The sequence below is a fragment of the Stegodyphus dumicola genome, chromosome 4, assembly GCF_044657685.1.
Source record: "Stegodyphus dumicola isolate Sdum_Otavi_A_Nest chromosome 4, ASM4465768v1".
Taxonomy (NCBI): Eukaryota; Metazoa; Arthropoda; class Arachnida; order Araneae; family Eresidae; genus Stegodyphus; species Stegodyphus dumicola.
In genome coordinates, this window is record NC_140771.1 from 57036664 (window position 1) to 57053243 (window position 16580).

At 32.3% G+C, this 16580-nt stretch overlaps 2 protein-coding genes across 4 annotated transcripts in view; one reads left to right on the top strand and one right to left on the bottom strand.

Annotated features, from left to right (window-relative positions):
* Arf6 (ADP-ribosylation factor 6) overlaps nucleotides 1–9408 on the bottom strand; it is a 35279-nt gene extending 25871 nt beyond the window's left edge. The window contains exon 1 of one of the 2 annotated variants that reach the window (XM_035366073.2): nucleotides 9140–9403. The gene's annotated coding sequence lies outside the window, so the exon portion shown is untranslated. Of the gene's footprint in view, nucleotides 1–9139 lie in introns of both variants that reach the window. The other variant, XM_085814932.1, reaches the window with a different exon arrangement.
* Nucleotides 9409–10169: 761 nt separating this feature from the next.
* Nucleotides 10170–16580, top strand: part of LOC118194863 (DEP domain-containing protein 1A-like) — a 103422-nt gene continuing 97011 nt past the window's right edge. For both annotated transcript variants that reach the window (XM_035366075.2, XM_085814933.1), the window contains exon 1: nucleotides 10170–10329. In XM_035366075.2, coding sequence (XP_035221966.1) covers nucleotides 10294–10329 — 36 coding nt within the window. In that variant the 5' untranslated portion in view covers nucleotides 10170–10293. The remainder of the gene's footprint in view (nucleotides 10330–16580) is intronic.

A 16580-nucleotide genomic window follows, 5' to 3' on the forward strand; every position in this document is an offset into this window, starting at 1 on the left:
TGGAATGAAGTTATATTTGCTGATGAGAGTAAATTTAATATCTTTGGTTCTGACGGTAGAATCTTGGTGTAGAGAAAACCCAAGAAAGAATTTCGCAAACAGAACTTGGTGCCAACAGTAAAACATGGTGGAGGAGGAGTTATGGTATGGGGGTGTATGTTGTCCGCTGGAGTTGGTAATCTTGTTTTTATTGACAGTATAATTGATCAGTACAAGTATATTGACATTTTAAATCAAAATTTGAAATCTTCACCACGAAAATTGAACCTTCATAACGATTTTAAATTCTACCAGGACAATGATCCCAAGCACAGTGCTTTGAACGTTAGACTCTGGCTGCTGTATAACTGTCCTGAAATAATAAAAACACCACCACAATCTTCAGACTTAAATCCCATAGAGAATATTTGGCAAGAATTGGAATCAAGAATTCGCAAACACACTATTTCTTCAAAACAACAATTAAAATCGGTGCTTCAAGAAGAATGGAGTAAAATCACTCCAGAAATCGCAAAAAAATTAGTCGAATCCATCCCAAGTAGATTAAATCATGTTTTAAAAGTAAAAGGAAATCCAACAAAATATTAAAACCTTTCAAAAAGTAAAATTTTTGGATAAATATTTTATGGAAAAGTAAGTGTCCCATCACTTATGTGAGCCATTTTTTGCTCCGTTCTAAACAACTGTATTTTTATTAAATTAATATTTTAATATTTTGAGAAAATGTATGTTATGTAATAATTGTTACTAAATTTAAGTATGAAACACACCCACAAAAATTTTTTTCATGTTTTTCTAATTTATTTTACTACAGTTTCCTTTTGTAAAGCACAAGTGTCCCATCACTTTTGTGAGACACTGTCCATGGTTCCAGAAGAACACGTCAAATACAGTCAAAAGTCGTTAATCCGGACTCGTCGGAACTTCGGTGATTCCGGATTATCGATTTTTCCAGATTATAGATCATCAGTTTAAATCTCGTAAGATGGCATGCAGAAATTCTAAAATTAAAAATATGAAACCGTAATTTATGAAATAAAGAACAATTATGATCTAATAGGTATCAAAATTTATAAAAAAAAAAAAAAAAAAAAAAAAAAAAATTATTTGTTTACTTTATTAAACATTTCTTTCAATGTAAGTCGTTTAAGTTGCTTCGTTTTATGTGATAATACTTTCTCTTTATTCTATAAACAGACATAATTTCTTGTTCAATTATAGGAAGACTATAGGAAGTTCCGCTGTTCAAGTCCCGTAATTGCTGTGCCGAGAATACCGACTAACTTGTCAATCGAAATTTTTTCGTTTTCACTAACCTCTCTGTCACCTTCTTCGTGTCTTTATCCATTTTTTGCAGCAATTCCACTTCTTGTTTGATGGATATCGAAACATACTTTCGTTTTGTAGATCCTTTGGGAGCTCCAGCATTGGAAATTCTATTTGACATAATCGGAAGTTCAAGTTTACTTTTATAAAATTGCTCTTACAGTCTGCAGAAAATAATAAGCCGGATCCAATTCGAAGATTAAGGAACAACGCAATCATCAACATTAATTGAAATAGATAATTAGATAATTTTAGCTTATGCCATCCGTTATACATAAAACGCGCACGCGAAAATGTATTCTGCGCTTGTGCACATGCGCAGTCGTAAAGGTCTTATGCGCACGCATAAACGCCTATGCGCATGTGTCAAAGCGGAGCATGCGCAGAAATTTTTTAGTTTTGAGGTTCGGATTATAGATTATTCCGGATTATGGGTGTCCGAATTAACGACTTTTGACGGTATTGTTTTCTTTCTTTTTGTAAAAAGACTAAAGTAGCTATTCCAATCCATTGTTGTATTATGGCTGATTTCTAACTGAAGTTAGCAAAATTTAATCGATGTCAATTCTTGATATCACAGAGACATAAAACGATCGGCATTGAGGAAGGGAAGATGAGAGTCTTTAAACCATGTTTTCATTCTGAATCCTTTTTTTCCCACAGCAAGAATATAACACCATATAAGAGCTTTGTTTTAAGTCAAAATTTAACTTCATCAGATGATTTTGAAGACAAAGGCTATTGCTACAGCTATGAATTATTCCTTTGTCCTGAAAGAATCTTAAGACAGCCTTTTGGTCATCAGTTAACTGCCAAATGGTGTAATCCATCGTATTAAAAAAAATTGGCGAAATATGCTAAAAAATAACGAGTGATGCTGTATCAAGTGAGAACTAGAAATCTTGAGTGATGATATTTCAAATATTAAATTCTGGAGCTACGATAATTGATGTGTTGTGGTAGCACTGATTTCTTCTTTATTTTTAATTGATGCCGCTCTAACGGAATAGTACCAGCTGCCTTAACAATTACCTAATTTTCTAATTAAAGATACTATATAAACATATATATTAGGTAGTTGTTAATGAAAAGTTACACTTAGATACCATTTTAATGTCAATTACACGTTACTTGAACACTTTTTCACGCTAGTTTTATAATTTATTCAAAATACTTTGCATACTTTAGCAATTTACTCATAATACTTTGCTCTGAGAAAGCTCAAACAGCGACCTCCATGATTAATCTCATCCTTCTATAAATTCTAATCCTCAGTTTTTCTTTATTGAGATCCATTAATCAAATTAAAATAAATGTGAAAAGAAGCATGATATTTTAAAATAAAAGAAGTTGGTAATTTTCTGAGCATTTCTGCTGTTCTGTCAATTTGATTCTTACATATCTTATGTAAAATGCAACTGCATATAAAAGCTATTCATAAAACATACACAATAAAAAGGGAAAAATATTCAGATTTTGCTAATATTATATTTAAAGCTGACTCATACGCCTTAACTATACTGCAGAATTTTTATCAACTAATTAAAATATTTGCAACATTTTACTTTTTTTATATTATTGTTACAGTTTGCTCAAATTAGTTTTGGTGTTGATTTTTGTCTCAGATCATCACACAACACAACTAACCACAGAAATTTAAGAGATTCAGAAGTCTTGAAAAATTCATAGTGGGTCTGTTCTAACCGAAAGCAAAACTTTCAGATAACCAATCTAATGCTCAAACTGTTTGTAAAACTTTTAAACAACCAATTTAATGTGTCGACTGGTATGTTATAAAAGAATAGAGAATGTCATTATTAAAAGCTTAACACAGTGGTTTTAATTTTTACTATTTTCATCTTTATTTCTTTTACCACTTATCAAGATGTGATGCCCCACAAGGTAAATTTTTTTCATATACTCCAAATACACTCATGTCCATAAATTAAGGATAATTCGGAGTCACGCGGAAATCGAACTCTAAAATAAATAAATCACCTATAAAATCACTACACGCATCTTCAAGAATCATATGCAAATTTCAGGAAATAACTAGATGACACCGATGGTACGTCACAATGACGAGAGTGTACGAGAGTGATACATAAGGAATACAGGCAAAGAAATAAAATTGTTCGCAGGCGCTTTATAAGCATTTCAGTGCAATAACCGAATAGTTATGACACGAAGGACGCATTTGGATGATTTTTTACGTGGTAGAATGGTTGATCTTTGGATTATAGTAACTTGGCGATTTTTTGGCGACCAACTCTGCTACAGGAACCCTCTATTTTTTTTTCGCCGCCATTTTGTCTTCACGAAGTACACACATGTTTCTTTTTTTTTTTTTTTATTTACTGAACTCTTTTTCGAAGAATCTACTAGCCGAATTACACTTATGCTAGAAATTTTATGTAACAAAACTGCTTAATCATGACAAATATTAGCTGCAAAATTGGGAAAAAGTGCACAATCGCAAACTCCTTGCGCGTTTTTCAGAATAGCACATACACATAAACCATTTACACGTCGACTTATTTTTACTTAAAAAAACATCCCAGAATTGCACAAAAATGGCATTGCACACACTCTTAACTTTATCCATCTACACTGCTATTTTCTCATAAATTACAAAAATTTGCACGAAAATGCAAAAAAATTCTGTGAATCTTTAAACTCGGTAAAAAGCACATATATGAAATTACCTGATCGCGAAAAAGTATACACCCAAGGATGAACATTTCCACGTATAAAATAAATAAAATATCCAAAAACTTTTACCTCTAAATTATCTATTATATTATAAACGTCACCAACGAATTCATACCGCAAACATTATAAATGGTTACAAATACTTAGTGTCAAATACAGTCAAAAGTCGTTAATCCGGACTTGTTGGGACTTCGGCGATTACGGATTATCGATTTTTCCAGATTATAGATCATCAGTTTAAATTTCGTAAGATGGCTTGCAGAAATTCTAAAATTAAAAATATGAAAATGAAATTTATGTAATAAAGAAAAATCATGATCTAAAGGGTATCAAAATTTGCAAAAAGAAAAAGCTTAATATTTATTTGTTTACTTTATTAAACATTTCTTTCAGTGTAAGTTGTTTAAGTTTTGGTTTCATGTGATAATACTTTCTCTTTAATTCTATTAAACAGACATAATTTCTTGTTCAGTTACGAAGTTCCGCTGTTCAAGTCCTATAATTGCTGTGTCGAGAACACCGACTAATTTGTCAATCGAAATTTTTTCGTTTTCAATAACCTCTGTCACTTTCTTCGCTATCGGAAGCGAATTATAATGACGAGGAACATGTTTTAAATCATATCAAAACGGAGCATATCGAGGTGAAATACTACATTTGGTAAGGAATTATAAGTCAAATAAAATAAAAACATCTGCGCTGAAGATAACGATAGTGCTGACAGATCAACTTCCAATTCATTACGCGCCCGCCGCGGCGTTCCCCCCGCCGAGCAGCGTGAAATTGATAAACAGATTTCGGATTTCAAAACATACTTTCGCTTTAGATCCTTTACATATTAACAAATATATATCGGAAATTCTATTTAGTATAATCGAAAGTTTAAGCTTACTTTTATAAAATTGCTCTTACAGTCTGCAAAAAATAATAAGCCGGATCCAATTCAAAAATTAAGGAACAACGCAATCATCAACATTAATTGAAATAGATAATTAGATAATTTTAGCTTATACGTCCATTATACATAAAACACGCACGCGAAAACGTATTCTGCACTTGCGCACACTCATATGCGCAGTCGTAAAAGGTCTTACGTGCACGCGTAAACGCCTATGCACATGTGTCAACGCGGCGCATGCACAGAAAGTTTTTAGTTTTGAGGTCCAGATTACAGATCATTCCGAATTATGGGTGTCCGAATTAACGACTTTTGACTGTATTTAAATTACTTCCATGCACGTTTACTTCAATTGAAACGTATACCAAATTCCTACAAACATAAAATTCACAAAATAACTATCATTTAATTAAAATATCACTAAACCATGTACAAGTCGACTTATTTTTACTTAAAAAAACATCCCAGAATTGCACAAAAATGGCACTGCGCACACTCTTCACTATATCCATGTACACTGCTTTTTTCTCATAAACTAGAAAAATTTCAGGAAAATGCATGAAAATACTCAACGTATTCCAAAATACTACAAACATGTAACTCACAAAATCACGATTATTAAATTAAAAAACACTACTTAAAATATAAATAAGCACATACATTAAATTAATAAAAATTAGATTACAATCCTAATTACTTTAAACTAAATCATTGCTAATAACAATTTTCCAATAATATCATATTAATTTATTTACTCCTTACATTTAGAACAATGCATACAAATAATATCCTCAAATGATTAAAAATACTATCTTACCTAATCTTCAGAATCTTCATTACGTGGCACGCGCACTTCCACTATTTCACACAACACACAATTAAGCTTAATACAAAATAATATAGTACTACAGTTTTCCAAATCCCCCCCTTTTCGAATTAAAGAACTGTAATTCGTCCATTAATGTCACATGACATATCTCATGATCTCTCATTTCCCTCACACAAAATAATGCGTAATCGGAACTAAGTACTTCTAACATTATTACCAAAGTCCTAGGTAGTAACCTTTATCGCCTCCAAAATGTCGCCAAACTACCAGTTACCATATTCCAAAGATCAGCCGGTAGAATTATCGGCTGTCTGGAATGTGGGCGTACCCAACTGGAAGTATCAGACGAACTTGGAATTGCCCAGAGTGTCATCTTCAGGCTTTGGCAACGATTCCAAGGTGATGGTAATGTGAGGAGACGTTACAGCACAAGTCACCCCAGAGTAACAACGCCGAATGCGGACTGGTATTTGGCAGTCACTGCCAAAAGAAACAGGCGGAGCACAGCCTCAGACCTGTCTCATAAGCTCTCTTCAGCCACTGGTACGACAATTTCAAGGCAGACCGTGTACAGACGCTTAGGACAGATTGGTCTATATGCTCGTAGACCTGTCAGATGCGTTCCACTTACTGCTACTCACTGTCGCCAGCGGTTAGCCTGGAGTAGAGAGCATGCATTGTGGACAATGCAACAGTGGGCTTGTGTGATGTTTTCCGACGAGTCCAGGTTTAGCTTGTAGTCTGATTCTCGCCGGACTTTCATATGGAGAGCTCCAGGTACCCGTTACCACCAAGAAAACATCACTGAATGATACCGTTACGGTGGTGCAGGAGTGCTTGTTTGGGGTGGAATTATTCTGAGTTCCAGAACTGACCTGCATGTTCAAACTGGAACCATGACAAGCCAAATCTATCGGGACGTCATTCTGGAACAACATGTACGTTTGTTTCGGGGCGCCATGGGCGCACAATTTGCCTTTATGGATGACAACGCCCGTCCTCACCGTGCAAACATCGTAAGCGAATGCCTTCAGTCAGAGGATATCACCCGTATGGACTGGCCAGCATTCTCACCGGACTTGAATCCAGTAGAGCACGTGTGGGACATACTTGGCCGACGAGTTGCAGCCCGTCAACCTCCTCCTACATGTCTACCGGAACTTCGAAGAGCATTGCTTTTTGAGTGGTGTAATATCCCCCAAGATCAGATTGATAATTTGATACTCAGCATGCCTAGGCATTGTACGGACTGTATTGCATCATCTGGGAGACATACAATGTATTAACAATCATACTAAACACGTAATATTGGTTTTTTGTAAATAGGTTTTTTTTTGTAATTTGCTCCAGGGATAAAAAATCGCTAATTTTTTAAATAATATCAAACATATAGCATCTTTTTTTGCTCTTTACCTTTTGTTTAATAAATAAGCTTTACAAATAAGTCAAATTTGTTTTGCTTCTAACTCTTCCTTTGCCTGATTTTGCATTATCCTTAATTTATGGACATGAGTGTAATAGGCAAAATTAAAACTAGTATGCCCAAAAATTACAAATTTTAGTTTGATAAGTAAAATAAATTTAATAAATAAAGAACATTTATTGATCTCATTATGCTTACGAGATGCCTAAATTAAACTTTTTCAACCCTTTTGATCATGATTTCGACACATTTTAACCACTATTTGCAGGGTGATGAACCTTTTGTCAGTTTATTTTTCTTTGCCACAAATTTAAAGCAATTTTTTCCTCAGGGAAGAAATTTCCTAACTAACTGAAAACACCTATCATGTCTTCTTGTTTACGGATTACAAGGTTAATTTTGCTAGGATTTAAATTAGTTGTCGATTAAAAAAAATTCTGCAGGATCTTAGGACCTAGGAAAAGGCAGCCTCATAACGTAATGTCTTATTACTAAAATGCCAATGACTTTTTTATTGCTGCTTTGTTGGTTTTTATAACAGCAAAAGTTTACAATAGGGTGCCTCTTGTTTTTTTGGCGATTCTCTTTCGATGTTAAGATCGGCGCAGGAACGCACACTTTCAAGATGTCCGGCACACAAAAACCAAAATAAGAAGTCAAAGAATTGCACAAACTAGACATTGCACACTGCCTTAACTTTGTCCATGCACATATCGATCTATTTTCACTTTAAAAAAATCAGGAAGCTAAAACAACGTTAAAACTATCATGAAAACCAGAAATGGGCTTTCACTGCCAAATTTGAACAAATTGCTAATTGAATGGCCACCCAATTCTACATCAGAGCCTTGATAATTTTATATTTTGTCAAGTCGGTAATGACTCGTGACCTTCAAGAAAATTGTCTTTAAGTGGTGAACTCATATCACGAACATTTACAACTATACTAATTTTTAAGTTCAAATTAGGATGGTTTTCTTGCATTTGTTATCTGAATAGCAGATTATTAAATGATCCAAAATTAATTACCCAGATTTCATTCAATGTTATAATTATTTCAGTTTGCATTCCTTACAAACTAAAATAATGCATATTTTTAATCTTAATTTGCTCATGCAAAATACAATTCATAATTTACTGCTATTAGGTAAAGGTCCATTCACACTAGGATTTATACAAAACATCTGGCATAGTTGATATACCTCCCTGGTGTTGGAAGAAAAAAAATTCTTCAGTTGAACAATCTGAACTTCATGTATAGTGGAGCCAGTTCAGATAAACTCCCACGATGAATGGCCCTTTAATGACATTTTATCCTCTAATAAATATCAACAATTGTGCACTATGATCATTTAACTTCTATTTTTATAATTTTATCTCGAATTAGCTTTGTTTAAAACCAATACAGGACTTTAATCATAATTCCTACTTTAAAAATTTTGGTTACATATTACCCAGAAAATTAGTAAAACACATTAAAAAGAATCTCCAGATTTACTTTCCGTTCCACCAATCTAAACCACAGTTTATTTGCTTAGGATTCGACTTTGCAAAGAAACAAACATAATGCACTTAACTACAATACATAACGGAATAATTTTACTTTCTATAGCCATAATGAAGTTGTTTATTTAATATTAATTTCTTTTTCTATTTTCAAGCTATACTTCAGGTTGATTTACAACTCCTCCTATTGCCATAATTCAGGAAGATCATTAATCTTTGTTCAATAGATATCATATTATTTACTATCATTCACAAAATTAATTTCATTCAGATTAAAATAACATAAATATGTTATTTCTAACTTTGCATAGGCTTAGTAATTTGAAATAAAACATGCAAACCATCTAAATTCTATTTATGGACATGAGCAAATACAAACAACACATTAAATGTTGCAATCGCTCACTTAACACTAATTCTCTTTCTAACATTTCACAAAACTTACTGCTAAATTAATCTTCAAAACCGGTAATATCAAGGCGTTGGTCGGATGAATGTAGTAAGCAATAAACTTTGCATAGGTTTAGTTTACCAAATATGTTTTAGAAGTCATTAGCTCAGTTTTTTACAACACACATGCACACTAGTATTTAAATTGTTTTGCAAAGAATAAATTATACAGGACATTCCAGCTACAGTCAATTTGACCTCATAAAGAGACAGATGAATATTGCAACGGAAGTAACTCCATCGAATTTCCGGCTGCAATGAACGCATTGCCAAATAACGAACAAATTCTTAATTAGATTAACAGAAATTTCCTTAAAAAAAAAAAAAAAAAAAAACACTTAGCTTTAAACAGACTTTTTTTTTTTAAAAAAAATTCTGATTAAAAAATAAAAAAAAATTGTTACAAGAATAAATTAATTTGCTTCATTAGATATCGTATTTAGAGTCCTTGAACTGAAGTCATTTTCCAATCATCATTATCCTCTGGAATGAAAGACAATGACGTTTACTGAAATTATTTCATAATCTTTTCCAATTAACCAGCTACAAATGCAACGAATCGTTTCAAATAGTGTCCAGTCTTTTTGCTTCTAAAACAATAAATTATCCTTTGAAAAAATTAAGACAGGGAACATGACCAAATGCTTAAACATACTGTTAAATAAATATTTTTATGTAAGTTTGAAAGGAGATATCATGGACGGAAAAGATAAAATTTCATAATTCCTATTTACCCGTCATTGTCCTCAATCAATAATAATCATATAAAAAAAAACACCAAATCATGAACAATAAAATGTAACTCCAATAATTTTTAAAAATAATCTTTCCTGATATTCTTTTTTAACCACTAGGAACATACATTTTTGATTTTTTAAATTTTGTTTTCAGTTATCACGAATTCCTTTTTTGCAAAATGCAAAAATGTAATAAATTTTAAACCTTTACATACTGCAATCATAAAACATTAATGTTAAAACATTCACCCATCTAACTGGCAACATTATGTAGAAGTTTGTTTTCAAATTTCAAATGTTGTCAACCGGGCATCGGCAATTAATTAGACTATCCTACCCTGAGAAAGATAAATTTATTTACATAAAGCTTTAATATTTGCGTGAAAAAAACTGCACTAATGCTTTTGGTATTATGGATAACAATGAACCGTATAGAGCTACGAAATTGGTTTGTTAATTTATTTGATTAATTTCTCAGTTTAATTCTGCATTGTATAAAATCTAAATTTTATATAATTATGCATTTGTGAGGTATTAGATTCTTTTTTTTTTTTTTTGGAATTATTGTTATATTTTTAACTGTATTATGTGTTAGAATTTTTAAATCATTACGCTTGTTTATTCATTATCATACTAAGTTTTTTTTTTTAACTGTTATTAATAAGGCATTGCCATTCTTTTATAAGACATTTAATTCACTGCCTGATGTATGGTACTGTTGGAGAAATTTAAATATTTACAAAAATATTTCAAATCTGAATTCTTTTTTAAATCAAAATTACAAAGACCTGTACCTGCGTTATACTTTTCTTCCTCGTTTTATTTCTATAATTATTAGTTAACCTTATATTTAAGTAACAAATTGGAAAATAAAAACTATCATCAGTATATATTTTATCGTCACACATTCTCGAAAATATAATTGAAAAAAATGGGTACTTTTTCGTTTCGCTGGAGAAAATCTCGCCAAGCAGACTTTATTGGCTTATAAGGGTGACGCAGTCACAGAAGTCAGGTACCAAGGCGATGCCCTACCCTGTGTATAGCAGATGAAGAAAGTTTTGGGCATATCATTTCTTTTGCTAGCATTGTCCAAACATGAGGTGACAGAAATTTTGTTAAGCGAAGTAGAAAAATAAAGACTTTAGTGGCGACAACACACAGTATACACATAAAGAAATGTTAGCAAATGTTAGTTCTAAGACATTTTTATTTTGAAGGCATAAAGATTTAAATATCATTTAAAATTTTGTAAAAAGACATTAATAATAAGAAAAAGATAATCAATATGTTGTACAATGAAAGCATGGTACAACATAATGATTCGCCATTTCATATCACGTGACCATCAGTGATGTCATTTCACGTAGAGTACGCGACAAAAATCGAATCGTCTCGGTAATTATCTACAATAATTTGAAGTTAAATCTTAATTTGGAATACAAGTTTAAATGCAAGAATTATTTCAATTCGTACGAATAGCTTTCTCAGAAATTATGTAAAACCACAGTGCTTTACTTTGCTAATGCATACTCATTAGAATTGATGAATTTAACCCTTGACTTTGTCTTTCCGGTAAAAGTATAGTTTAGGGTACCCCTTGGCGAAACTTGGCGATTTTGGGCGGCACATGGATACCGATTTTGTGCAATTCTTTGACTCGTTATTTTGGCTTGCGAAGCGGCGATTTTTGCGACAAAAATCCAAAGCCAAAATAACAAGACAAATAATTGCACAAACTCGATATCCATGTACATATCGACTTATTTTCACTTAAAAAAAATTCCCGAATTGCACAAAAATGGCATTGCGCACTCCTTTGACTTTATCCATGTACACGTCGGACTATTTTCACTTAAAAAATATCCCAGAATTGCACAAAAATGGCATTGCGCACTCTTTTAACTTTAACCATGTACACATTGACCTATATCTACTTTAAAAAAAAATCCCAGAATTGCACAAACTTGCATTGTGCACTCCTTTGTCCATGTACCATCGATATATTTTCACTTAAAAAGTCAAAGGAGCACCAAATTCTACAATATAGGCAAACAAAAAATACATAATCTCAATAAAATACATTTTAAACCAAACAATAAAATAACATAAAAAAGGAAAAACATGTTATACATTTAAACCCTACCAAAAGCAAATATTGGTTGATCTTTACATTATGGTAACTTGGCGTTTTTTTGGCGAAAATTTGGCGACCAACTCTCCTACAGCAACCCTCTATTTTTTTTTCCCGCCGCCATTTTGTCTTCACGAAGTAAAGACATGTTTCTTTTCTTTTTATCTACTGAACACTTCTTCCAACAATCTACTAGCCGAATTACACTTATGCTAGAAATTTTATGTAACAAAACTGCTTAATCATGACAAATATTCACTGCAAAATTGGGAAAAAGCACAATACCATACTCCTTATGCGTTTTTCAAAATAACACATACACATAAACCATGTACACGCCGACTTATTTTTACTTAAAAAAATATCCCAGAATTACACAAAAATGGCATTGCGCACACTCTTCACTATATCCATGTACACTGCTTTTTTCTCATAAATTAGAAAAATTTCACGAAAATGCATAACAATTTTCTGAATTTTTAAACCCGGTAAAAAGAACATATATGAAATTACCTGATCGCGAAAAAGTATATACCCTTTCCAAATATGAACATTTCCCCGTATAAAATAAATAAAATATCCAAAAACTTTTACCTCTACATTATCTATTATATTACAAACGTCACTAATTCATACCGCAAACATTACAAATGGTTACAAATAGTTAGTGTCAAATATTTAAATTATTTCCATGCACATTTATGCAAATTAGTTTACTTCCACCTTACATTTAGAACAATGCATAAAAATAATATCCTCAAATAATTAAAAATACTAACTTACCTATTCTTCTTCAGAATCTTGATTATGTGTCCGATAAACTTTTCTTATTTCTGTTTCAGGATCTTTAAAATCATACTTATAGTTCACACCAAGGTACCAGGTAAAATAAATAACTTAATAAAACATCTTTACTTCTATCTCGCACAACCTTAAAGAAACACTTATTACTACCCCTTTCAATCCCACTAAATACCCATTTCGAATTCACTTTAGTTAGGGCCATGGGATCCAAAAATTAACGAACACTGTTTCACACAACACAGAATAAAGCCAAATACAAAATTTCCAGATTTTTTCCCGATTTCCCCCCTTTTCCGATTAAAGAACCGTAATTCGTCCATTAATATCACATGACATATCCCATGATCTCTCATTTCCCTCACACAAAATAATGCGTAATCGAAACTGAGTACTGCTCACATTATTACCAAAGTCCCAGGTAGTAACCTTTATCGCCTCCAAAATGTCGCCAAACTACCAGTTGCCATATTCTAAAGATCAGCCCAAATATTCACTTACCATGATTTTTGAGTTCGCTTCGTACACCCAGAGCCATGTAAAAATCAAACTATCAATCATACTCAAATGACTTTTTTCAAACCAGGTACTCTTTCTGATCGAACGCTTCACATAGTGACCATCTGAACCTTTCTTCCTACAAACCCATTCAAATCCATCTAAACGGTTTTTACGTTCTACTAGACGCATATCCTTCCTACATACATGACACTTATAATGGCTACTAAGTAAACTGTCATTTACACACCAGTCAAGCTTTTTTCCCCTTTCGCTCCAAACCGTACAGAAACTTCAAATTAATCTTACTGCATTCGGCCATTCTACCATCTAAAGAATCGAACCAACACACACCACAAAAACGCTTACAAAACATCCCATGATTCAAAATTTCCCAGAATCATGCACCCGATTACGTCACAGTAGGGTTTCCATAACATTCAACTACTCAGGCCAGCATAAATGAAACAACAACTTGGCAATAAATCAAACAACAACTTTGCCATAATACAAGGGGTACTTTAAAGTTTACTCTACCCGTCTTTCCTATATTTTAGCCTTCGGGTGAGCAGTGTGATTGCATCCTAATTGACGTAATTACCACGAATGGCCTTAGTGTATAAAATTGAACTATCTGGTAAAACTTCTATGTAATTGTATGCCAGTATTGAGAGAAACAATCAATCTGATAAGAAATGGCTGCGACTTGTTTTGAAAATGAGGTGTAAAGGGTTACCAGAGAGGATATTCCATTTGCATTGGTTGTACCAATTTTGGCAACTTTATCGCTTGCACTGGCAAAACAGAAAAGTACCAAAAATGTTTTACAATAGGAATTCAAAATTTGTATAATTTAGAAAAAACTTATAACTAGTAATTATATGCAGTAGGAAATACAAAATTTTTACGTTCATTATCCAAAATGACTTAAAATCCAGATCTCTGGATCGCAAGTAGAGTTTTTTTTAGAAAAATTTTTATGCATCATGCTTGCACTTTTTTTTTTTTTTCATAATAGTCGTTATTCTTAATTCCGTTTTCTTACTGATGTCAGCCTTCCAAATCAATGTTAATTATTTTTGGCTTAGCTATAATCATTCTTCACCTTTACAAATGACTCATGCAGTAATGTCTAAGCAGTTTATTCTTTTTCTTTTTTTTTAAGAATTATATATAAAGAACATAGTAATATTTTATGTTGACGTTGATGCTTAGTCATAGACTTCAGTTAACTGCTGTTGAGTGTGTTGATGAGAAGAAATTTAACAGACTCAACAACTAACAAAAATCAGATTTGTTTAAATGATAGTCATAGACTAAAAGATTTCATGTAGTGCTTTTTGAAGTGAGACTAACCGATTTATTATTCAGTTAAGCCCAGGACTGATGCCAGAGCTTATTGGTAACAGAATTTAGGGGAGGTAAAATCTTTAGAATTTAGGGAAGACACTGGGATGACTAATTCTGGATAAGTCTTAAGTATGCGTGTGAAATTTATTTATTTGGGATTCAGCTGAGCCTTTAGCATGTGTGGGAGATAGGTTTAACTAAAATAAATAAATATGGTTGATCTTTGGATTATGGTAACTTGGCGATTTTTTAGCGAAAATTTGGCGACCAACTTTGCTACAGCATCCCTCTATTTTTTTTTCCGCCGCCATTTTGTCTTCACGAAGTAAAGACATGTTTCTTTTCTTTTTATTTACTGAACACTTTTTCCAACAATCTACTAGCCGAATTACACTTATGCTAGAAATTTTATGTAACAAAACTGCTTAATCATGACAAATATGAACTGCAAAATTGGGAAAAAGTGCACAATCGCAAACTCCTTGCGCGTTTTTCAGAATAGCACATACACATAAACCATTTACACGTCGACTTATTTTTACTTAAAAAACATCCCAGAATTGCATAAAAATGGCATTGCACACACTCTTAACTTTATCCATCTATACTGCTATTTTCTCATAAATTACAAAAATTTGCACGAAAATGCAAAAAAATCTGTGAATCTTTAAACTCGGTAAAAAGCACATATATGAAATTACCTGATTGTGAAAAAGTATATACCCTTTCCAAGGATGAACATTTCCACGTATAAAATAAATAAAATATCCAAAAACTTTTACCTCTAAATTATCTATTATATTATAAACGTCACCGAACGAATTCATACCGCAAACATTACAAATACTTAGTGCCAAATATTTAAATTATTTCCATACACGTTTACTTCAACTGAAACGTATACCAAATTCCTACAAACATAAAATTCACAAAATAACTATCATTTAATTAAAATATCACTAAACCATGTACACGTCGACTTATTTTTACTTAAAAAAACATCCCAGAATTGCACAAAAATGGCATTGCGCACACTCTTCACTATATCCATGTACTCTGCTTTTTTCTCATAAATTAGAAAAATTTCATGAAAATCTGCATTAAAGGCAAACAAAAAATACATAATCTCAACAAACTACATTTTAAATCAAACAAAAAAATAATATAAAAAAGGAAAAACCTCTTGGTACTTGCGTATTAACGCAACCAGGCCAAAATTCGCATAAATTGCCAAATTTGGCGACCCTACTTACGGCAACCCTATGTGTTATACGTAGTTTTGTAAAAAGAGCATGTGGAGATTCACAAAATTTTCCTGCATTTTCGTGCAAATTTTTGCAATTTATGAGAAAATAGCAGTGTACATGGATAAAGTCAAGAGTGTGCACAATGCCATTTTTGTGCAATTCTGGGATGTTTTTTTAAGTAAAAATAAGTCGACGTGTACATGGTTATGGCGAATACGGTTTTCAATCAGTGCTAAAAGCAATAGCCAAAAGATTTCCACTGAAAAAATAATTCTGCAACTTATTCAAATTCGAAACCGGAAGGGTTTAATTGCTATTTTATATTTTAAAACAAAATAATATAAAAAACTGTACTAAAAATTATCTGTAATTAATAAATGTACATTTTCTTTCTATTCATACTTTTTTACTCAAACTTACAAATAGCTCCAACCTGGTTGCGATAATACGTAATTACCAACCTCTTATACATTTAAGCACTATACAAAGCAAATATCCACTTACTTTATTTAGAAATTTCTTCGTCTTCAGTCTGTGGCACACAAAATTCCTTAACAGCATCCAAAAACTTCTTAAAATTATCTGAACTCAAATCCATATATTGGTGTCGCCACATAAGTTACGTTTCGCATAGTGACCATCTGAACCTTTCTTCCTACAAACCAATTG